This window comes from Pelodiscus sinensis, chromosome 33 (genome assembly GCF_049634645.1).
Source record: "Pelodiscus sinensis isolate JC-2024 chromosome 33, ASM4963464v1, whole genome shotgun sequence".
NCBI lineage: Eukaryota > Metazoa > Chordata > Testudines > Trionychidae > Pelodiscus > Pelodiscus sinensis.
The window spans coordinates 9,276,991-9,300,441 of record NC_134743.1 but is presented as its reverse complement, the minus strand read 5'-3'; the positions used below and the strand labels follow the sequence as shown (position 1 = coordinate 9,300,441).

The window sequence follows — 23,451 nt, the reverse complement described above, 5'->3', positions numbered from 1 at the left end:
CACAGCGTATCCTGCGAGGAGACGACCTTGGCTATCTCTAAAGCAGGAACCGTCAGTGAATAACACAAGGTCGGAGTTAGAGAGAGGGACATCAGAAAGGTCGGGGCATGAGACGGTGACAGCAGAGACACTTGCAAGGCAGTCGTGGGGTTCACCGTCATTAGCCAGAGGAAGGAGAGTGGCAGGGTTCAACTGAGAACAGCACTTTATGGTGATATGCGAAGCCGAAAGCAGTAAAAGTGAGGCGGGCGGAGGAAAGGTGAGCTGTATTACATTGTAGCAGGAGAGTATCTATAGAGTGAGGGACCATGAGAGAAACAGGAGAGCGGAGGACAAGGGACTCAGACATTTCAATTAGGCGTGCCGCGGCAGCCACAGCACGCAGACAGGGGGGTAGACCTTGGGCAACAGGATCCAAGGTGGCAGAGAAATAAGCTACTGGACGATTTTTGCCACCATGCTCCTGAGTAAGAACCCCAAGTGCACAACCAGATTGCTCGTGGCAGAAAAGGGTAAAGGCTTACAGTAGTCAGGTAACCCTAAGGTGGGGGGGGGGGGCAGTGAGAAGCACTAAAGAGTCAGTTTCTGAGGCAGATAATGAAGGGGAACAGAGGAGTAGATCATTTACACATTGGACCAATGTGGACCCAGAGGGGAAGACCAGGTTAACAAGGTCTTTGGCTAATGCTTGGGAAAAGTAAGACGGGCTTTCTGTGTACCCCTTGGGAAGCATACTGCTGCTCCTTGTAAGAAAAGGCAAAAAGATATTGGAACTTAGGGTGAACCGGGACAGAAAAGAAAGCAGAACACAGATCAACATCAGTAAAATGAGTTGCATCTGGCAGGATAGAAGCCAGATTGGTTGCTGGGTTAGGGATTACAGGAAAGGTGGGTACAACAATGCAGTTAATAGCTTGAAGATCCTGAACAAACCGCCATGATTTACCATCAGCTTTTCGAACTGGGAGGATAGGAGTGTTACAGGGGCTGGAATAGGGGACAATAATGCCTTGTTCCCACAGGGTGGATATGACCGGAGCTGAAACCTCTAAATCCCAAAAACCCGGTGCCACAACCCCTTCTCCGACCTTATCCCCATTCTTGGTACCCTCCCCGTTCCCAGTACTGTCTGCCCTGCCCTGAATAATGCTGTATTTGCAGAGCTATCAACTTTTGTGAGGACTGCTTCTCTTTCCTTTTAGAGTGCAGTGGCAATGCTCTGCCACTGCTTGCAATTTGTCCATGGTCTTGGCCTCCCATCCAACACTTATTTGCTTTAACATACTGCTAATAGCAGATAAGAGGCTATTAACAAACGCATGCGCCAGGGCGCCCTGTCCATTTTTACCTGGTTGCTGTACCCCAAAAAACCCCCCAAAAAAACTAAACAAACAAAAAAAACCATCAGTCAGTCTGTGTGATAGTTGCCCGGGTTTTTTTTTTTTTTTCTTTGTTGCTGTTTACGGGGTTATAAGTAGCTTACACAGTTGCAGGAGGTCTGCTTCAGAGGGTTCATAGGCATTGCACACTAGCAAAATTTCTCTGCAAATTTGGTAGGGTTTTCCTGGGGCTTTGGAAAACCTTTTAAAATCGAGTGGAGCTCCGTGTGGGCCAAGGGTTTATAGCTTCAAGTAGGACCGGTCTGAGTCTTCTTGGAGGACGGGGTAAAGGGAAGCGCTCGATCTGGTGGTGGGAGAGGAGGTTTCCAATAAAGCTTTTTCTTATAATTAGAATTTTTAAGGGAGGCGAGCTTCGATTCAGTTCATTTAAGATTTGCCTCGTCCCACCACTGCATGAAGCAATCTACCTCTCCTCTAGCCAATTTAGTTTTTGGGAAGGCCAAGTTTGTCTTTTAAGACGTCCACTTGGTCTTTGTTCCAAGATCCTAACAGTGGCCACTGAGTTTTGGGATCCCCCCAGAGTTAATCTAGATCATTTTTCCAGAAATTTACAGGAGTCCGGACCCTTTCTAAAATATATAAACTGAGCCAGGGTCCCTTTAGGGAACTATCCCTGCTTAGACGTCTAGTTACCCATACAGGAGGACTTCATACACCAATCACACAAGGAGGAAATTCGGGTTCGTCAGAGCGGTGCCCAGTGCAACACACAAAAGAAGCCCACAGGCTACTGCCTCAATCGCCCTTGCGTTCACTCCAAGGATTTTATCCAAGGTGCGGTGCGGCTGCGATTGTGCAGATTCCAGTCACACAGACCGTGGGGACAGGAGCCCCTTGGTCGGCCAGTCCCTGGACAGGGATGGCTCCCAGACTCACTCACACCACAGGGAAGACGGATAGACACAGAGACAAGACAGTCCTCAGTCCGGACAAAATAATTACCTGACCAGAGTCCCGATGTTAGATCCCGGGATCCCTACCAGAACAGAGCAGGAACCAACAGGTTCGATGGCGTAGACTTCGCTGTGGTTGTGCACCTTTCCGTTCTGGTGGAGGACCGCTCGGGCCAAATGCCCAGGTGCCGGCTACCACGGTCATCCTGCAAAACAGTCAGGGATCACACAGCCTCAGCGAAGACGGTTGCCATCTCAGTGGGACCTCCAAATTGTCAAAGTCAGACAGGACTCACAGATTTGGCAGACTGCTCTGTTTATTTCAGCAAAGCTTTGCTAAAATGCATGGAGAAAATGTGAGTACCATACAAGGTTCAAACCCCTTGATTTTATACAGTCAAAAGGCCAAGTTAACAAGATCAAAGGGTGTGGCAAAACTTCACATTATTAGTGTGGTTAAGTATCTTCATTTCAATATTAAGCACACAGCAATCTCCTGGCTATATCTCCCTGATTATCTGGAATTGTTTCCTGTCTAACACTTAATGTTCCTTTTCCTGTTAAACTCAGGCCCAAATTGGCTAGCACCTTGATCTGCATACCTACAATCAACATTAACATACTTTTCTTCTTTCTCTTAAAAAGACAAACAGAATTCCTTCAACTTATTCAGTTATTACAGCACAATTCATCTTTTTCTTACAGTATAATTCTTTCTACTTTCACAACTTTGACCACCAGGGTCTGAAGCCCCACAGACAGGGGCCACGGATGGGGAGGGGGAGAGGCAAAGGGGGCAGTTGTCTCGGGAGCTGATGATTTAAAAGGGTCCAGGCCTCTGGGTCACTGTATCGACTATTATGGCAGCCGCCACTGCCAGAGACCCGGGCAAATGAAATCAATCCTAGAGCTCTGTCTGGTGCAGGGTGGGTGGCGCTAAGGCCTGATTGGCCCTCGCCTTGCCCCTCCTACCTTTAGCTTTGCCCCTTTGAGGGGGTCTAGAGCCTTGCCCCTTTGAGGGGGTCTTGAGCCGACCCCCTCCCATACATTACCCAGGACCCGACAACGTCTGTCACCAGCCCCGTTGACATGAATGTGCCCCAAATCCCTCAGACCCAGTACAGTCCCCCCCTCCTCCCCCCCCCCCCCCCGGATCCTTAATTCTTCTCTTGTCATCTGATTGCTTCAAGCATTGTTACAGGCTGGGGACCAACTGGCTAAGCAGCAGTTCAGCAGAAAAGGACCTGGGGATTCCAGTGGATGAGAAGCCGGAGATGAGTCAACAGGGTGGCCTTGTAGCCAAGAAGGCTAATGGCATATTAGGGGGCATTAGGAGGAGCATTGCCTGCAGATCCAGAGAAGTGATTATTCCCCTTTATTCGGCTCTGGTGAGGCCACATCTGGAGTATTGTGTCCAGTTCTGGGCCCCCAACTACAGGAAGGATGGGGACGCATTGGAGGGGGTCCAGGGGAGCTTGACCAAAATGATTCGGGGTATGGAGCACATGACCTATGAGGAGAAACTGGGGGATTTGGGTTTGTTTAGCCTACAGAAGCAAAGAGTGAGGGGGGATTTGATAGCAGCCTTCAACTTCCTGAAGGGAGGTTCCAAAGAGGATGGAGAGAGGCTGTTCTCAGTAGTGAGGGATGGCAGAACACGGAACAGTGGTCTCAGCTTACAGCGGGGGAGGTCTAGGTTGGATATTAAGAAAAACTATTTCCCTAGGAGGGTGGGGAAGCGCTGGGCTGGGTTCCCTAGGGAGGTGGTGGAATCTCCATCCCTAGAGGTTTTTAAGTCTCGGTTTGACAAAGCCCTGGCTGGGATGATTGAGTTGGGATTGGGTGCCTTGGGCAGAGGGCTGGACTTGATGACTCCTGAGGTCTTTTCCAACTCTAGGATTCTATGATTCAGCCGTGCGATGTCACTGGAGATGCAGGGAGGTACACTGTGGGCGAAAGCCCCGCTCTTGCTTCTGGTTTTGTACAGGCGGCCGTGAAAGTAACTTTACAGTTTCTCACAGGTACTGTCCTGTTGCAGCCCAGGTCTTTGCAGTTCTTGCTGGAGCTGCGCACCAGGGCACTTTCACCTCTGTGTTCAGGATTCAGAGTTATTTCTTTTCCCAAAGATCTTCCCTGGAGCTGTTCAGAGAGAGCTTGCTCCCTCTCGCCACAGTCTCTCTTAAGGCAACCATGTTCTTCAGAGCCTCTGGCCTGACGTGGAACGGGACGGGGGACACCACAGAAGAGGCCAAATTCGCCGGGGGAAACACTCCAAGGAAATGGATGCTAAAGAGGGTCCATTCGCCAAGACTCATGTGCAGGGCCTCTTTGATTTCAGTGTTGTCACTATAGACCAGCGCGCGCCCGTTGAGATTATGGTCCCTGAGCCTCTGTTTGTACAGCGGGACGTTTTCCTCCTTCAAGCCGATTGTGTCCATCTGGAAGAGAAGTGGGAGCACCCGTTAGTGCCGTGCATCTACTGAACAGGTCGCCAAACACGTTTTTAGGAAGGGTCCGCTATAGCTCCCGAGAGGAACCTGTCTGGGCTTGCTCAGATTCTAGCAAACAAGGCGGGCCGGCCGGCTGTGGGGCCAGGTATGGTACCCTGCACACCCCATGTGGTGTATGAAGGCACGGACTCCGGCCGGTGCAAGCACGAAATCATTTTATTGCAAAATCACAACTACCTTTATACCCTTAAAAGTTTACAAACTGCTTTTACACAAACTGCTTTTTCCCAGTCCCAAACACAGCACTCTCGAAGGTCATTGACTCAGACAGATGTTGTTATTGTTGGCTCAAGACTCTTGCTTGGTTTCGTCCTTGGGACACTCTGTCATGCGGCCAAAGCACTATACTTGCTGATTCTCTACATCTCCCCCTCTTTTATACAAAGCAATACCATTAATAAGTAACATTGTCATTACACGAGCCTCAACTTTCTGAGCAGAACGAATACAAGAAAAAAGTAAAGAAAGAATTATAAAAAGCACAATAAGAAGCCCACTAGCAAGTCCAATAAACACCCACATGCGCAAATTTAATCCAGAAAACCACGCAGTAGGATTAAGCCAAGATAAGTCAGATTGCAAAGTAGCAAAAACCTTTTGTGTGGTTAATTCTTGCAATTGCTGAATTTGGTTCTTTAATTGAACATGCAAAGAATTAACATGAGAACGTAAAGAAATATCAAAGGCACCCTGTAAATGGTGTTTAACAAGGTTCCAATCATGAACTGATGAATTCCAGGGGAGGGATGTCACACACAGACCTCCAGCAATGTGCTCCCAATCACAATGCAGAGACAACCTAGTCTTTAAGGCTGCGTGCATATCACCAAGCCAAATGACTGCGGCTTCTAGGGCCTCAAGCCGCGCCAATATCTCTTCATCAGTGGTCTTCTGCGTTTGGAACTCCCGTGTAACGTTTATTAGAGTTTCCCCTACCATTTTTGCAGTCTTAACCGACTGAGTTAAAGAGGCAATAGCAGCAGTGGCAGAAGCAAGAATAATAATTGCCGACACGAGAGCAAAAATCAGCCACCCCAAAATTCGCTTCGTACGTCTACGAGTGTTAGTAATCTCCTCCTGCAGCAACCTTGTAAGATGGCCAAAGCCACTATCTCCTTCCCAGTCTCGTGTGAGATTAACAGGAATCCATAACTCAGAGAGTCGTCGAAGGGGGAACACAAAGGTTACATTATCACTCATGGAAATGCAGGTCTTATATCGCACCTCAGACAACATAACAGAATAACAAGAATGGGAAAATTTACATCTCTTAAAACTTGCATTTTGTGCCAAGGCAAAAACATATAGATGCGAAGTACAAACCATAACACTATTATCTTGCTGCTTAATATAGTTAGATGTATAATTCTCTAAAATCAAACTCCCTAAATTATAACCCATAAATGCTAACCCTATCCGCCACACCCCCTTATGTAACATGGAGGCCGTGGCATTATCCCCATTAGTAATAAATTGTAACACAGGACCGGCAGAGCCTCCCCCATGCCATGAAAGGCTATGATTATACCGGCCGAAGGGGACAGTGCGATTGTCCACTTTATCCCACAGCATACCGTGCGGGCCCCAATCCACAACCATGCCGAATTCGCCCCGGAGTACCAGGGGGCTGCGTCCATGACATGCCTGCCAAACTGGTGCCGCGTCCGCTGATATCCTCTTTATCATGCAGCGGGGCAAATCAGGGGCATATGGCTCCCAAGAGTCATTGCCGCTTCCGTGCATCCCAGGAATGCTCAGTAAGGTATAGTTAACCCTTCCGTCGTGCTCCCGCGCCACTAGGTGCAACTGTGGCTGCACGGGTATGCAACTTGAGTCATGAAGGGTAGAAAAGCAAAGCGGTGGGAGGTCAGTGACAAAGGTGACATTGGTAACATTAACGACCTCGGTTTCTTGTTCTGCTGTAGGGGGTATCCACACCCCTCCTACCCAATCGGTACCATTGTTACTGATGGGCGGTGAGGGATCCCACCACGTCACAGGCCTGAATACAGGGGGATCAATGATGTGCGCCCAATACAAATGTGCTGTCGCAGTATGCACACACAAACCGCTCCACAGGAACCACAGAAACGCAGCAGTGACCGTCACGGATTTGTCGCTACGGATCGGCAGCGGTCCCTTCATTCTCGAGTTGAATCTCTTGCGCCGATGGCTTACCAATCCTGGCTGGCTTAACAAATCGCACAGGAAGCCAATAGGGACCTGAGGGAAGAGAAACACAGGCATACCCACGTCCCCACGTGATTAATGGTACGGGACCTTGCCACTGTCCGGATTCCAGGTGTCTGTAGTAAACCTGTGGCCGCTCCGGCCATGCAGAGTCTTGCCCAAAGTGGCACTGTGCTGCCGTGAAAGACAAATCAGAAAGATTTAAAAAGTTTAACACATACATAGCTTTGTCCAAACGCTCCTGTGGGGTCATTCCCACTGGACTCCCCCTTTTTTGTTTATCAAGAAGGGTCTTGAGAGTGCGGTGCGTGCGTTCAACAATCGCCTGGCCCGTGGGGGAGTGTGGAATGCCTGTGGTGTGGCTTACACCCCAATCCTGCAAAAAGGACTGAACTTTGTGGGAGATATAAGCGGGACCATTATCAGTTTTAACAGAAACTGGAACACCCATAACAGCAAAACAATGTAACCAATGCCGAACAACATCATGAGCCTTTTCTCCCACATGGGCAGTAGCAACAATAAGGTGGGAAAAGGTATCAACAGTAACATGTACATAGTGCAATCTGCCAAATTCGGAAAAATGGATCACATCAGACTGCCAAAGTTCATTGGCCCGTAGGCCTCGCGGGTTAACACCGCTAGGTACCAGAATGGCGGATAGACGCTGGCAATCCGGACAGGCGCGAACTATATCTTGCGCCTGCTGTTTAGTAAGGGAAAATTGCTGAGCTAATGATCTAGCATTCTGGTGAAAAAAATCATGTGAAAGTCGTGCTTATCATAACACATTTGAACCATATAGGTTATAACTGCTAGATATTAAAAACAAGATTAAGCATAAGCGCAACATGAATTGTTTGTCTAGCCTCATGCTGGCTGTTCTTCAGGACTTCGTAGTTTGCTTCACCTATCGCTGGCAGGTTCTTCTGGGCTGCAGCTGGTACCTTGGCCTCGGTCTCTCAGGTTTGTCTGCTTTTGGGCCTGGATTGCCGGTACCAAGCCTGCGTTGATCTCTGTCTACTTCTGGACCTGGGTCTCCGGTACCAGGTCTGCAGTGATCCTTGTTGGGGCAAACCTCTGTAGGCGCTGGAACCAGTTGGCAGTGAGAGGCATGAATCCAAGTGGGCAATCCCTTGCACTTTACAGCAGTATGTGTGGTCAGAAGGACGTGGTAGGGACCCTTTCACCTGGGTTCCAGGGCAGTCTTTCATTGGTGAACTTTCACGCAAACCCAGTCTCCTGGTTGTAGTTTATGGCGCGGCTCAGTCGGGTCCTCCTGGAAGGCGTCCTTAACCTGTGAATGATAAGACTATACACACCTCATAAGTTCCTGACAATACTTGACTAGGCTTCTTTTAACAAATGTGGCATCAGCCAGGTTAATTTTGGGTTGCTTAACAATTTCATAGGTCGGCCACATGCAATTTCATGTGGACTGAGTCCAGTTTTCCGATTAGGAGTGGCTCTCATGCTCATTAGGGCAATCGGGAGTGCTTCTACCCATGTGTCAGCTGACGGTCAGGGCAGTGTGTGTGTGTGTGCTGAGAAAAGGTTTAACGTCCGTGACTTTACTGCTAGGACCGGGGTCCCATCGCAGAGGGCAGCCAGAGTGCACACAGGCCAGAGTTCTGACATATTTTAGCAAGTTTGTTCTCTAAAATCCTGTTTCATCTTTTTACTGCTTCTGCGCTCTCCAGGTGTCGTGCACAGTGCAGTGCTTGTCTGGTAGAGTAGTGCTTTGCCAGTTTTTGAACAATTTGTCCAGTAAAGTGGGTACCTTTATCACTGGAGATCACAAGGGGTATTCCCCATGATGGGATGTAATGATTTAGAAGTTTCTTTGCCACTGTGATGGCATCAGTTTTCCTGCAGGGATAAGCTTCTACTCATCTCAAAAACAAGCAAACAATCACCAACACATTATTCAAAAAAATTGACATTTAGGCAATTGAATAAAGTCCATTTGTAAATTCAGAAATGGTCCCAAAGGCAGAGGTCTGGTTGCCGGGACTGTCTTTACAGGTTTACCCACGTTGTAGGCTTGGCAGACAGGGCAAGCCAAACAGTAATCTTTGACTGCTTGGGAGAATTTGGGAGCAAACCAATTTTGTTTTATGTTTGCCAACGTGCGACAATCCAGGGAGCACGGAGGCAAGGTGAGGTAGCAAGACCACTGGGGCAACAATGTGGCCAACAGAGCTGCACCAGTAGTGCTCTGGGTGCAAAGTGCACCCTGCCAGTCTCCACTCCTGCTTTCCCGATTCTGGGGCTTGGTCTTGCAGAAGGGCCAGTTCCGAAAGAGATGGCAAAGGAGCTGGCGATCGTAGGAGAGGAGGGAAAAACAGCAGGTAGAGGAGCAGATTTCACTACATTCCAGACAGTACAAACTGCATAGTCTGATACTAAAACTCCACTAGAATTATAAAAGCAAAAAAACCATCTGTGTAAAGCACAAAGTTAAGATTATTCAAGGGACTTAAATTATTCTTTCATTAAAACAACAATATTGTACACACAACATTTGAAATACATATATCACAAACAAGACACACAAGACAAATCTGGACAGAACACAGAACACAAACTTATTATGTCATGACACAGAACCATGGTTTTTTGTTGTTGTTGTTTTTCTTCAGCTGGCACCAGCACTTTCTGATGATCTGAAAGACAAGAAAACATTTCTACCCACATTGGGGTGGTGCATTATATTTTAGAACACTTTTTCTTTACAGATTTTTGCTACTTTTTGATCAGCCTGCTGTTACCCAATGGTATGCTTTTATTTTGAACACCAGCTTGAGAGGGTTTGAATAAATTACTTTGTTGTTTAATTATTAAGTTAAAGGTGGCATGCCTCAGTTTCCCTCTTGTACTGCAGACCAGGCTTTTTTTACTGCCACAGAAACTCTCTTAGAACAAGGTGCTTGCTAATTACTATTCCAGCAAGCAAAAAGGTTTTCTTTTCCTGAAAAGAATCACATGCAATGTTACAGGCTTACTTATGGGGGACGGTGCCCTCCCCTTCCAGAACAGACAGGCAGTTTGCAGACACACACAACCTTGGGTCTGAAAGCAAGCCAAGAGTGCTATCAACTCAGCCTTGAAAAGAAACACAGTGAAGTTTCAGAGTTTGGATTCTTAAAACAATAATTAGTTTCCTTGGAAGACACATTTAACCCTTAGGGTGCAGGTTTTACAAATTTATCAATTCTGAAAGAGTTTTCGCCTTGTTACGCAGGGGGTCCAAAGCCTTCCTGCGGTCTATATTAGCGTTTTCAATAGCCAATTGAAACAGCAACAGGTACTGAACCTCCTCTGAGTCTACTTATCGTTGTATGGCGGTTTGGAGCCTATCCAAAAATTACACATAGGGTTACTGGGAGCCCTGGCGGACCGTAGCAAAAGATGTGTCCCTTTGGCCCGCATCAGGGACCTGTCATAAGGCTCGAAGGGTCAGCGATGTGGCTTGCGTAAATACCAAGCGATTCATCTGAGCCTGAGCATGGGGAGTAGCATATTGGCCCTGCCCTATGCGTTCATCTATGCCAACGTTTACCCCATTGGTAATATTATCCATAACTTGCGACATAACACCGTCACAATACTCGGTGTCCCAAACTGCATACTGCGCCGGGCTAAGTAGCAGGCGTAATAGCGTGCGACAATCATGCAGGGCCATAACACATGACTCCGAAATAGCCACAACCAAATTGATCGTATAAGAAGACTGTAATCCATAATCCTTCACAGATTTGCGCAACTCTTTTACAAGTTCATATGGCAAAGCCTCATGTCGGGCGGGCCATTGGGGCGCATATACAATTGGAAAAGCCTGTAGAAGCTGCACATCTCCTCGCCGAAGAGCCTCACGTCGGCATTCAGATAAAACCCCTGCCTGTTCATTATGTGAGGGTGCCACCAAGGGGGACCCATATGGAGTGACCGTGTGGCTTGCGGACCTGTATGAAGAAGCGGGAGCTAATGCTGGGGCAAAAGGCGGCAGGGCTACAATCAAGGACTGAGAAACAGCTTGTAGCCTCTGAGTCTGTAAAATTTGCTCTGCCGTCGGTGCAGATGCCGCCAGGGCCTTGACGGGCTCGAGCGACGGGTACGAGTCAGGCCCTACGCCAACCGCCGCCATCCCTGTGTCAAAGGGGGTCCTCGGGCCCGCTGTCCTCAGATTCACTGTCCTCAGGGCCGAGGCACAAGTCATCAGGCTCCGGGGAGACCGGGACCGTGGCGTACACTAGCTCACAATCCTCCCTGGGGGGTTTTGGGGGAGGGGACGAGGGATCCTCTGGGTCCTGATATAGCCTGGGATCAAGTGTTGCTGACGCTTCCTTCAGGACCCGCTCGGTGGGATGCAATGCCCGTATGGCTGTATAAACAGTTCGCCACGTTACTATGATCCCTTTTGGGAGGGATAATGCAAGATGTTCAGAGGTTCTCAATTCCTTGCCCACCTTCTCCCAGAAGGTCAGATCATAAGAGCCCCCTTCCTGGAACCACGGGCAATGGTCTCGTATCCAAACCAACAGCTGAACCAGCTGTACAGGGGGAACCTTAAACCCCTGTTCCTTCAGAATGCGCTGCAAGATCTCAAGCTGCAGTTTTTGCTCTTTCGTGGCAGACTGCCCCATTCTGTTACTCTGTCCGCGGCTGCTCACCTGTTCGTCCTGCGAATGGTGATGTCAGTAATTTCGGGAGCTCCTCTCAACAACTTATCCTCCATCCAGCCGCGGGTACACCACCGGTTTGAATCACTCATTCAGTTCAAGCCCTGTATCGGGCGCCATTTGTGGTGTATGAAGGCACGGACTCCGGCCGGTGCAAGCACGAAATCATTTTATTGCAAGATCACAACTACCTTTATACTCTTAAAAGTTTACAAACTGCTTTTTCCCAGTCCCAAACACAGCATTCTCGAAGGTCATTGACTCAGGCAGATGTTGTTATTGTTGGCTCAGGACTCTTGCTTGGTTTCGTCCTTGGGACGCTCTGTCATGCGGCCAAAGCACTATGCTTGCTGATTCTCTACAGGGCGTCATCGTCTGAGAGGAGAATGTTCATGGCATCAAGGACGCCCACCACCTTGTCAGGGCTGCATGTATCCAAGTGGGTGATCTCCAGCACCACCCGCAGCTTCCGCCGCTGGAAGATCTCCATGTACTGCAGGAACCCAGTGATTGTCCTGACTTCGCTTTTCACGCAGCTCATGAAGCCCAGCTGTGCGCTGAGAGCCGTCTGGTTCATCTGTCTCTCCAGCTGGCTCTTCTGGGTGACGATAATGTTTCGTACCACTGTGATAGTGAGCCGTATGGCAGCTGCTGCAGAGACGCTGACAGCCGTCACCCCAATGCCTTCCACGACAGCTATGGCGTCTCCCGAGGCATCCCCGATGGGGATCCCAAACACTAGGAGGAGACCACCCACCCCAATAGCTACCATGATCAAAAGGATCACAGCCACCCACAGCGGGAGGAAGAGGAACTTCTTGCTAACCCATTCCTGATCCCCTGGTCTTTCGATGATGCTACATTTCCTGTCTATGGTCCTGTAAATGCTCATGGGTAGGAGACCAAAGTGGCTTTCGATGCCGTCGCACAGTGTGGTAATGAGGCCTGCCCAGAGCTGGTCGCAGCCCGCGTACTCCCAGGCGCTGAAATGGATGAAGACGTGTTTCACGTTCCTTCTCCACTTCTGCTGCTCCGTCAGGACCGGCCGGTAGAAGATCATGAGTAACAGGAGCTTGAGTAGATCCCGGCCAGTGTTGTCACGCTGCATCTTCTGCGTCCGCTGAAATTCCTCCTGGTCTTTCTTCTTCGATTCGTTTTCCATGTTCTCTGAGATAAAAGAGGAAGATATGTTAGGTACCTGGCAGTGCCTTAAATCTCTCCTCCTGAAGGGTCTTCCAGCTTCACAATCCCTCCCTTCTGGGAAGCAATCAAGAATGGGTAGCTCTTGGCAAAGCCATCCTTAGGATTGATGGGATCCTACGCCGTACTATTAAACTGGTGCCCATCTGCCCAACAGCAGCCCAGATGGATGTTGAATTTTTAGCGATGTGATTTTATAATCCTCATCCACACACTAATAAACAAACACATTTTAAACTAAGGTCCTGTCGACTCTCACAGTAAATTCAGCAAACATTTAGCAGAGGTTGGCAAATGCCTGTTAAATGGCTTCATTACCATGTCGTCGATGTTCTGCCAGTAGCTCGAGCAGACTTTGTCACTTGTAAATTAACTAGATCTTCTAGAACTTCTGCTGCTGGAGGAAGCAGAGCCACAGACCATGGATAGGAAGAGGCAGGTGGGTGGAGTGGACATGAAAACCCAGTGCTGCTCCAAATTTTCAGGTCCCCTATGCGATTGCATAATCGGCAAATGAGTACGGGTGGCTCTGGCTCTTTGGAGATGGTTGTCATCCACTAATCCCCATCCCCACAAGGTTCCTTCCCCGTCTTACGTTCCCCGGGGCAGTACTCACCCTTGATTTTGTGTAAGAGCAGGTTTTTGCAATGTCCCCATGGTGCATAAAACCCAGCAGTCACTGGCGTGGGCACAGTGTACAGGGCCTTCGCTAAAGCGAGGCAGTAGATATCCTCCTTGGTCTGGAACCCTGCAACGGGGATGAGGTAAAACCCTAAGATTAGCCTCACCGAGCGCATCCGCAGTGGATGCTCAACAGTGTCTCCGCTAATATTTTTCGGTTCAAGGTACTAGGTACAAGGGGAGGGAGCAAACAAATGTCCGAAACCACACAAGTTTATTTTAGGCTATAAATATTGGGGTGCCTGGCCTTACCCCCTTTGCATGGCCGAAGGGACAACAGAGACTTACTGACTGAATTGCTCCTCGTCCTGGGGCACTCATGAGTTGGTGCACGTGTAACCGCAAATCCAGGGCACTAGATCTGTGACTACACAGCTATAAACATGGCGAAGTGCCTCTGTCACCAGACGGTGCCTGTGGTCGGTCTTTGTGCATAACAACGAGATCTGCAGCAGGAGCAGGCTGCGTTACCTGCACTGACCACTGATAACACCAGAGCTCCAAGAACAGAAGCACTGAGCCACGCTGCTGAGGCAACCACATCACAGCTCTTAACACCAGGAGCCCGTAAGTACTCCTGTAGTCCCTGCTTTCGCTGGCATTAAGCCAAACAGCGTCCACAGAGCCCCCTGGCACTCCTGCGCCCTGCTGTGCAATGCAGAGGGAGAGATGGAGAAGAGAAAGGCCCACGTGTTCCTTTGCCCTGGCCCAGGCTAGCCTATGCCACTTCCCATGGTTCTGTGGGCCAGACTTGCAGGGCGGGGAAAAGAGATGTAGAGGTCATGGTGAGTAATCAGCAGAACATGAGCTCCCATTGTGGCGTTGGGGCTTAAAAAGCTATTGTAATTCTGGGATGTATAAACAGGAAACGCTTGAGCAGGAGTAAAGAGGCTGTCTCGCTTCTGTGATGGATGGGAGGCCCACTGTTCTTTTCTGAACATCCCAGTATTCAGTGACTAAAGGGTTAAACCTAGCTAGCTAGAAAGTGTTGGCAGGGAGTTCAGATCTGCATTAAAAGGGAATCTGTCTGCTGTTTTTCTTTGTGAGTTTAATCCTGGAGCTGTGGAAGGGGATGAGGGGGGGGATGAATTGAACTGGGCAGGGACATCATGCCTAAAAAAAAGAATACCTGGGCCTAGAATTGGACTGGACCTTGGAAGTGTGGATCCTTGAGTAGATAGAGAATGTTTATTTAGATGCGATCAGGTTATTTTTTTGTTTTGTTGTTTGGTTAAACTCCTCTGTGCTAAATCCATATCCCCTCCTCTCCCCACTATAACTTTAAACTGAATCCCAGGGATGCAATTGTCTGTGTTTTAATCTGTTCTTTTCTCAGTTGCGCTATAACTCCTAGCAGCCAAGTCAGCTTTACAAATGAATACCTTTTTGTTTTCTTAATATAATCACCTATTTTAAGGCTATGATCTGATTTTGTATCCTGGAAAGTAATAGGAGGTCTGTGTATACCTGCCTAAGACTAAGAGGACAGCTATCAGAAATTACAGTTTGTTTTCATTTTTCTTTTTTTCTTTCCAAGTGCTAAATAAAGGGGAATAATCACATCTCTGGATCTGCTGGCAGTGCTCCTCCTAATGCCCCCTAATATGCCATTAGCCTTCTTGGCTACAAGGGCACACTGTTGACTCATATCCAGCTTCTCATCCACTGTAACCCCCAGGTCCTTTTCTGCAGAACTACTACTTAGCTGGTTGGTCCCAGGCCTGTAACAATGCTTGGGATTCTTCTGTCCCAAGTGCAGGACTCCGCACTTGACCATGTTGAACCTCATCAGATTTCTTTTGGCTCTTGTGTAAAAGAGTTTGGGGTACCCTTCTGGAATACGTTCCCAAGTGACTTCTTCCTGCGTTCAAGAAGAAAAAGTTTTTTTCCACTTGGGTAGAGGCAGCAACCCTCCTAAGCTCAGGGAATCTGTGACCTTGGGGAGTTTTGAAGCAGAAGCCCATAGAGACACGGTATTTTAAGGTCTCTTTTGGGCCCACACCTTCTGCACTCCAAGTGCCAGAGTGGGGAACCGACTTAGCCTCTTTATTCGGCACTTGAACTTCTGCTGCTGGAGTTCTGTGCCCAGCTCTGGTGACCAGAATTCCAGATGGATGTTGATAAATTGGAGAGGGGTCATGTCAAGGCTGTTTCCCACTCTGGCACTCCAAGTGCAGAAGGTGGGGGCCCACAAGAGACTTTAAAATACCCTGCCACTGGAGGCTTGTGTTGGTGTTGCTGCCATCATCCAAATGCACAAACCCCTTTGAGAACCAGACAGGCGCATTTCAGAATTCCCTCCTGTGGGGTACCTTCCTTGTCCTTGACACTCCCTCCAGAGAGAGCTTGAAAACCTGTAATTTCTCCTAGAAGTATGGCTTGCTGTCTTAGGCACGTGCATACAGAACCTTCCGCCCTCTAGGATGCAGGAATCAGATCATGGTTTTAAAAATGTGACGTCTATTAACAAAACAAAAACACTTGGTGAAACATTACTTAGAATCATAGAACCATAGAGCTGGAAGAGACCTCAGGAGTCATCAAGTCCAGCCCCTGCCCAAGGCAGGACCTATCCCAACTAAATCAACCCATCCAGGGCTTTGTCAAGCCAAGACTTAAAAACCTCTAGGGATGCAGATTCCACCACCTCCCTAGGGAACCCATCTCAGTGTTTCCCTACCCTCCTAGTGAAATAGTTTTTCCTAATATCCAACCTAGACCTTCCCCATTGTAACTTGAGACCATTGCTCCTTGTTCTGCCATCCGTCACTACTGTGAACAGCCTCTCTCCATCCTCTTTGGAACCTCCCTTCAGGAAGTTGAAGGCTGCTATCAAACCCCCCTCGCTCTTCTCTTCTGCAGACTAAACAAACCCAAATCCCTCAGTCTCTCCTCATAGGTCATGCGCTCCAGCCCCCTAATCATTTTGGTCGCCCTCCGCTGGACCCTCTCCAATGCGTCCACATCCTTTCTATAGTGGGGGCCCCAGAACTGGACACAATACGCCAGATGTGGCCTCACCAGAGCCGAATGAAGGGGAATAATCACTTCTCTGGATCTGCTGGCAATGCTCCTCCTAATGCACCCTAATATGCCATTAGGTTTCTTGGCTACAAGGTCACACTGTTGACTCATATCCAGCTTCTCATCCACTGTAACCCCCAGGTCCTTTTCTGCTGAACTGCTACTTAGCCAGTCGGTTCCCCAGCCTGAACTATGCTCGGGATTCTTCCATCCCAAGTGCAGGACTCTGCACTTGTCCTTGTTGAACCTCATCAGATTTCTTTTGGCCCAATCCTCTAATCTGTCTAGGTCACTCTGGACCCTATCCCTGCCCTCCAGCATATCTACTGCCCTCCAGCGTATCTACTTGGTTGCTAGGTGTTACAAAGAAACTGAAAAAAGAAAGATTAAAACACAGAAAATCGCTACCCTGGGATTCAGTTTGAAGAGTTCTAGGGTAAAGGGGGATAGTTACATGTGCTTAGCAAAAAGAAGTCCAACAAACTAAAAAAATAAAGAAAATTACCTAGTAGCGTCTGACTAAAAATTCCCTGTTCTACTCACATCTCTCTTGTTCCAAGATTTAGTCTTTCCCTAGCCAAGAAAGTCGCTGGATTCTGCTTGCCCAGGTTCCTGGCTTAATTCACATCTTCCAGGCATGATCACACAACAGGCACATCACTGCTTCCAATTCAAAACCCCAAATTCTGTTTCCATTTTCTTTCCTGGCCTCCTGTCAACTCGCTTCCTGCTTCTCTAGCATTCCTGGAGACTTTCTAGGACCTTTTGTCTATGGTTTCAACCTTTCCAGGCAAGACAGTTAGGGTTAAGTCCCAAGACTTTCAGGCAACCGTCTGCTTTTGACACGACCTGCCTGTTTCTCTTCAGCTAACTCTTGCTTACTTTGGTTCAGGCCTCAGGCCTTACACCAGGCCCATGCTTCAGGCCCATCCTTTCTAGTACAGGATGTAGCCTGGTAACAAAGCCCTGACTGTGGTATCAGGAAACCTGGGTTCTATTCCTGCCTCTCCCACAGGTTGGAGAGGTTATTCCCTGTCTGTAAAATAAGACTAATGATACTAACCTTCCCTTTTTAGACCTACACACAGCAACTAGGGATTTTTATTAACTACTCAAATATCGGTGAGCCTGGCTCGCTAGATGAACCATCCGGTTCCTCTTGGAATCATGTTAAATGCTTGATCCCCATGACCAAAGTCTCAGATACTGGGAGAAGTGACACGGGGGAATAAAAGCTGCTGTCTGAGGTAAACTACCTGGCAGGAATCCCCTGGAATGGGAGCCATCGCTACCAGGAGCCCAGGAATAACAAGACTCCAAAAGTCCAGCTGCCAGGCAGTTTGACCATCTCCTTCAGGCCAGTGGCCCAGAATTCCAGGACATCTTTGGGCCTGGGTTTAAAAAGAGGCAGTACCGTGTGCTCAGCCCCTTTTTATCCATCCCCTTTCCCTCCATTGGCACGCAACCCTCAAATGGCCAAAGGTTTCCCTTTCCCTCCCTCCTTGGTTAAACAAGCTGGTTAAACAGCTCGAGGTGATGGAGTGATAAGCACCCACTGACAGAGTCGCTCGGGTTGCAGGGCCAGCGTAAGTCCGCTTTTAAAACTGCCGGCCATAGCTGCAGCTACGGGAGGGGACTCTAGCAAGGGCCTGGAACAAGGAACAGGGCTCCACTCCTGCATGGGATTCGGGCTTCCCCCAGGCAGATGCTCTGTTGCTGCTTTCCTGTCTCTCCCTTCTCCAGGTGGAAGGGGACGGTTAGCCAGTGTTCCCTGCAAGCTGAGCTCTTGGGCGGCCAGCCAGGAGACATTCAAATGCTGCCCAGTTTGCTAGCCGGTAGCATGTGTTTCTAGTGGTGGTGCATGTGGTGTACTGGGTGTAGACATAGATCTTGTTGTTATAGTAACTGCGTTAGGTCACTGGGGGTCAGCCCAGCTGGTTTGGGTTTTTTCTAGCTAGCTCCGTGCTATGCAATAAAATGGACACTTGCAACTACTCAAGCTCTCTGTATTTCCACTGATTTCTTCCCATGCTGTGAAACTCCACGTGACGTAACAGTGCACATCCGTGCATGCCTTGGTGCACATAACAAAATGTATTCCGCACAGGAGTGGGGGAAAAAGTAGAGGCATTATTGCTGCTAGCTCCTTACTGAAACTCAGTGAAAGGCAGGGGAAATGAGAGATCAAAATCCTGAGACTGACAGTCCCCAGGAACAACGGGGAGAGGCTAAAGTCCCAGTTCAGCCTGACTGGCAGAGCAGGGAGCCAGGAGGGAACCAGGGTCGGCAGAGTGGGACTGAGCTAAGGAGAGAGCAGGGGCCCGCACTGAGCTGGGGAGCAGGGCTGGCCTCGGGGAGGGAGAAGGAGAGGCCGGGGTCAGGATCGGGGGCAGTGCGACTGGCCTCAGGGAGGAAGGGGGTCAGAGGCAGCATGACTGGCCTCGGGGAGGGAGAAGGGGAGGCCGGGGTCAGGATCGGGGGCAGTGCGACTGGCCTCAGGGAGGAAGGGGGGGTCAGGGGCAGCATGACTGGCCTCGGGGAGGGAGAAGGGGGGGCCAGGGTCAGGATCTGGCCCTTCCCCCCCAGAGATGCTTCCCATCCCCTCTTCCTTCCAGCCAGTTCTTGCCCCCCCCCCCCCAGCCAGTCCCTCTTCCTCCCTCCCCCCTGCCCAGGATCAAGTGTGTCCGTTTTTTGGGGGGAGGGTCTACCTCGCAACCCTACGAGTCAGACCCGGCGCAGGCACCAAGTGATGGGGACTGCCGGAACTTTGGGAACCTGAGACTGCAGGGTGGGGGTTTGTGGCCCAAAAGGGGGCTGAGAAACCTAAGACAGACAGAGTAGGGGGAGCACCAGAAGGGTGACAGTCAGGGCGACCCTAGAACTCTGTAACAGACCAGCTGGCGGCTGCTGGAAGAGGAGGGAAAAATAGGGGGTAAGGGTCAGAGAGGAAAGGGCGTGTGCTGAGGGGAGGGGGGCAGGTCAGGAGATGAAAGGGGAAGGCACCAAGGGTCAGGGTGTAGGAGAGAGACAAATGCCAGGGGGCCAAGTGGAGACAATGAGGAAAAGGGCAGGAGGGGAGGTGTCAGTGAGGGGGGGGGACAGGATGATGCTAGGAGAGGAGAGGGGAAGGGCTTTGGGGGCTAGAGGGGAGAAGGGGAGGTGCTGGGAGAAGGCTTGAAAGAAGGGGTGGACATGAGGAAGGCGGAGATGGAGCAAGGCACGTGTAAAGGCACAGGGGCATGAGGGGAACGGGGGCAGAGGGTGGTGAGGGAGTGGGCAAAGTGGGTAGGGGCAGTGAGGGAAGGGGGAGGCACCAAGAGGGTGCAAGGGTAAGGGAAGGTGCAGGTGCCAGGGAGTCCGGGGCGGTGAAGCAGAAGGGCAGACACCTGCAGGGGAGGGACCAGCACCAGAGGAGAGAGGCAGGACAGGTGTGTAGAGGGAGGTGTTAGGAGAGGGGATGAGGAGGGGTAGCTCACATGGTCAGAGTGGGGCTACTGGAGGAGTGGGCACAGGGGGAGAGAGAAAGGCTGCTGGAGGGGGCAGGTCTCGGGAAGGCCGAGGGCAGTGAGAAGGGCAGGAGTCAGGACAGCAGAGGTGGGTGAGGGGTTGGGGGGGCAGCAGGAACCAGGGGAGCTGATGGAGGAAGGGAAGGAGACAGGGCAGCAGAGGGGACAGGTAAGTGGTTCATAAGATATTTATGAATAACTTGGGTGCCACACTGACACATCCAAACAAGCCACAAACTCAGTACTGGTGCACAACACAAAATGTATTGTGCTCATGGGAGGAAACTCTTAGAGGGAACACTTCCCCCAGCCTCCCCACCCCCCGAGTTAATGTCTCACACATTGGGTTAATGCAATTGCAGGATCGTTGCACGAGGGGGGGGGTTGGTGAGGGCCAAACTAATCCCTATTGGTAAGTGGATGGTGGGAAAAGTCCTTGGGGGGGGGGGGGAGGTAACATGCCACCTTTTATTTCTGGTCATGTGTCCATATTGCCCTGAAAGTGTTACCTCCAGAGGCGTGGCTAATGGGAGTCAGGGGGCGTGGCTAATGGGGGTCAGGGGGCGTGGCTAATGGGAGTCAGGGGGTGTGGCTAATGGGGGTCAAAGAGTACATTTAAAAACATTCTTTGGCTGCACACCCTAATGAAATGTGCTGCGCACGCCTATGGGCAGAGAGCAGATCCAGTCCTGGGAGCAGGGCTGCAGCCACAGAGTTATAGACGCCGCCCAGAGAGCAGATCCGCATGCTGGGAGCAGGCCTGCAGCTGTAACCCACACACCTGATGTGGGTCACTATCCTATGGAGTGGCACTGAGACCATGTCCAGCAAGCAATAATTACAAGGGAGCTCTTCAGCCTATGCTGAGAGGCAACTGACTTATAACTCAAGCTATAGCAGCTCCTGCCCTAAGCTCCAAAAGTCCCAGGTTCTAATCCACCTGGTGGCAGTTGCACAGCCATGGAAGCAGAGGGGCCAGGGAACCCTCTGTACAGGACTCCCCCCTCCCCCCCACACACACACCCTTGCTTCCTGGAATCAGACACCTAGGTGAATAAAGCTGGAAACCCCCATGCCTACAGCTGTGCACCTTTGCTAAATAGCTACAGCCATTCTAAAGTGCCCAGATCTCACAACTAAAAAGGAGACATCCCAATGAGCTGCTAAGCTGTGCTGCCTTCCTCGGACGAGGAGCGAGTGCTGTAACTCTGGAGCCTAATGATGGTGGTGTCCTCCAGCCATTTTCAGATTAGTACAGCTGCCTCCCTGTGAACCAGGTGCCAGTTGGCCATGGGGTCCCATAGACCTGGCTTGTGCAGCCTAACCTGATAACCAAGCAGCCCATCCATTACTAGCCAGCCGATTACCTTGGGCATGGGAGACCATCGCACTTGTAATGCCTGAGGCCTTCACGCACTGACAGGGCTTGACTCAATCAGCCAGCTAGGGAGAAAGAAATAAACAGAAGGCAGAGGAGTCACCAAGAGATCAGAAGACCAGCACGATGCCTTATAGGCCGTTCAGCTGTGAAGAGTCACCAAGACAGGGCAGGTGATGCTAACCTGAGTTAGTCCATTAGCTGCCGCTAGGCTGGGCCACGAGAGGAGAGACAGGCAGTAAATCTGCAGCTGTAAGACCACAAGGAGGACACGGAGGTTTCGAAACCAGCTCAGAGAACAGGGCTGGGTAAGATGCAACCCACCTAACACTGTGATCTGGCCACTTTGTGTTTAGATCCTGCTGCCCATGCCGCCGAATTCTAAGTGGTGACTCAGGCAGCAGGATCCGATTTTAAATGATTCACGGCTCAGGGTTACGGCAGGGGCGAGAGCCACGAGCCCTTTAAAAAGCTGTAGCCACGCTGGACAGCTGCCAGTAGTGGCAAATCTGTGAGCTCTTTTCTGTGCTTTTAATTGAAAGCCTCAGCCGCGGAGAACTCTGAGGGTGGGCTAGTCCTTTCTGCCTCAGGCTCCGCCCCTTCTGTGGGTGGAGCCGGCCTATGACCCCATACCAAAATCCATTAAGTGGCCCCCTTCTGAAAATTATCGCCCAGCCCTGTCACAGAATCATAGAAAAGTCTGAGTGGAAGGGACCATGATAGGTCCAGTGTTTCGCAAACTTTTTTTATAATGTACCCCCTTTAAAAAAAAATGTGTAAGTACCCCCAGTACCTACAGTTTTCAGACACACACAATTTTTTTCTACCGTTGCAACACATTTGTTTAAACAACTGCATCGTAGCCGGGCGGGCGATGGCATTTTTGGGTGTAAAAGGTACAAAAAGAATAAAGCGCTGTCAAACTGAAAACTAAAATTCAGTTTTCTCCAAATTTCAGTTGTGTTGACGTGTCCCCCAGACATCTCTTGAGTACCTTTAAGGGGACTCGTACCACTGGTCGAGAAGCACTGATCTAGTCCACCCCTGCACCGAGACAGGACCAAGCATGTTTGTCTCACCTCTTGGCTCCTAGGGCACGGCTTGAACTAACGCACTTGGAAAGACATTATCGTATATACGCCCAAAGTGCTTCGTCTCAGTGTATTACCATAAAATCTAACTGACCAAACTCTGACCTTTCATTTCCTTGTCACGCTACAGCCTCACACGCCTTCGGCATCGATCTCAAAGCCCTCGTCACGCTTTTACACACCTGTGCTGACACGCTTGTGAGCCAGGCACACTTGTGCGACACGTCCCAAAGCACTTGCTCCAGGGCATTACATCGCACTTGCCTGCCTTTGATGGACAGGGAAAGGGAGACCTGAAAGGCCTCTCCAAGGTCACCAGTGCGAGAGTGAGCGCAGAATTGCGGAGCAAGGGTCTAACACACAACTCTGTGCCTTAGTCACTAGGTGGCATTAGATTAGAACCCGGGAGTTCTTACACCCAACCCCCTGCCCCCTCCACTAGGCCATGCTGCTGGCCTCCCGCCTCTCCCCCAGGGCTTGGAGACAGACGGGAGGCTGGAGCCAGCCTGCGCAGAAGGGGCTGTAACGCTTACAGCTCGTTCATGACACTGCCCCTGCGCAGCCCCTCTCAGATCCACACTCGGAACCCACAAGAAACACCCCAAGAGCAGAGATGAAACCACCACTCACCTGCAGCCCAGCTTCCAGGAAGGGCAAAGCAAAAGCGGAGCTCGCGGATTCCAGCCCAGCCTGGCACCTGCTTCCTGAACTTTGGCCCCTTTCCTCCAAGATAGCAGGAGGCTGTTCTGGGCCTTTTGTGCCCACGACGGGGCAGAAAAGCAAACTCAGCTGTTGGTTCCATCTTGCGGGCAGAGCCCCGGCAGACAGTGGCAGGCGGGGGTATCGACTGACCCTCCAACCCAGGATATTCCCCCCACACCTGGATTCGCTTCCTA

At 50.1% G+C, this 23,451-nt stretch overlaps 1 protein-coding gene across 1 annotated transcript; it reads right to left on the bottom strand.

The window, feature by feature from the left end:
* Positions 1-11,147: 11,147 nt before the first annotated feature.
* On the bottom strand, positions 11,148-13,620 carry LOC142823349 (NTPase KAP family P-loop domain-containing protein 1-like). Its single transcript, XM_075914285.1, has 3 exons — positions 13,492-13,620; positions 12,210-12,842; positions 11,148-11,377 (listed from the first exon to the last, which is right to left on the bottom strand). Exons 2-3 carry the CDS (start codon positions 12,835-12,837, stop codon positions 11,148-11,150), a joined length of 858 nt encoding a protein of 285 aa, XP_075770400.1. The 5' UTR covers positions 12,838-12,842; positions 13,492-13,620.
* Between the last annotated feature and the right edge of the window lie 9,831 nt (positions 13,621-23,451).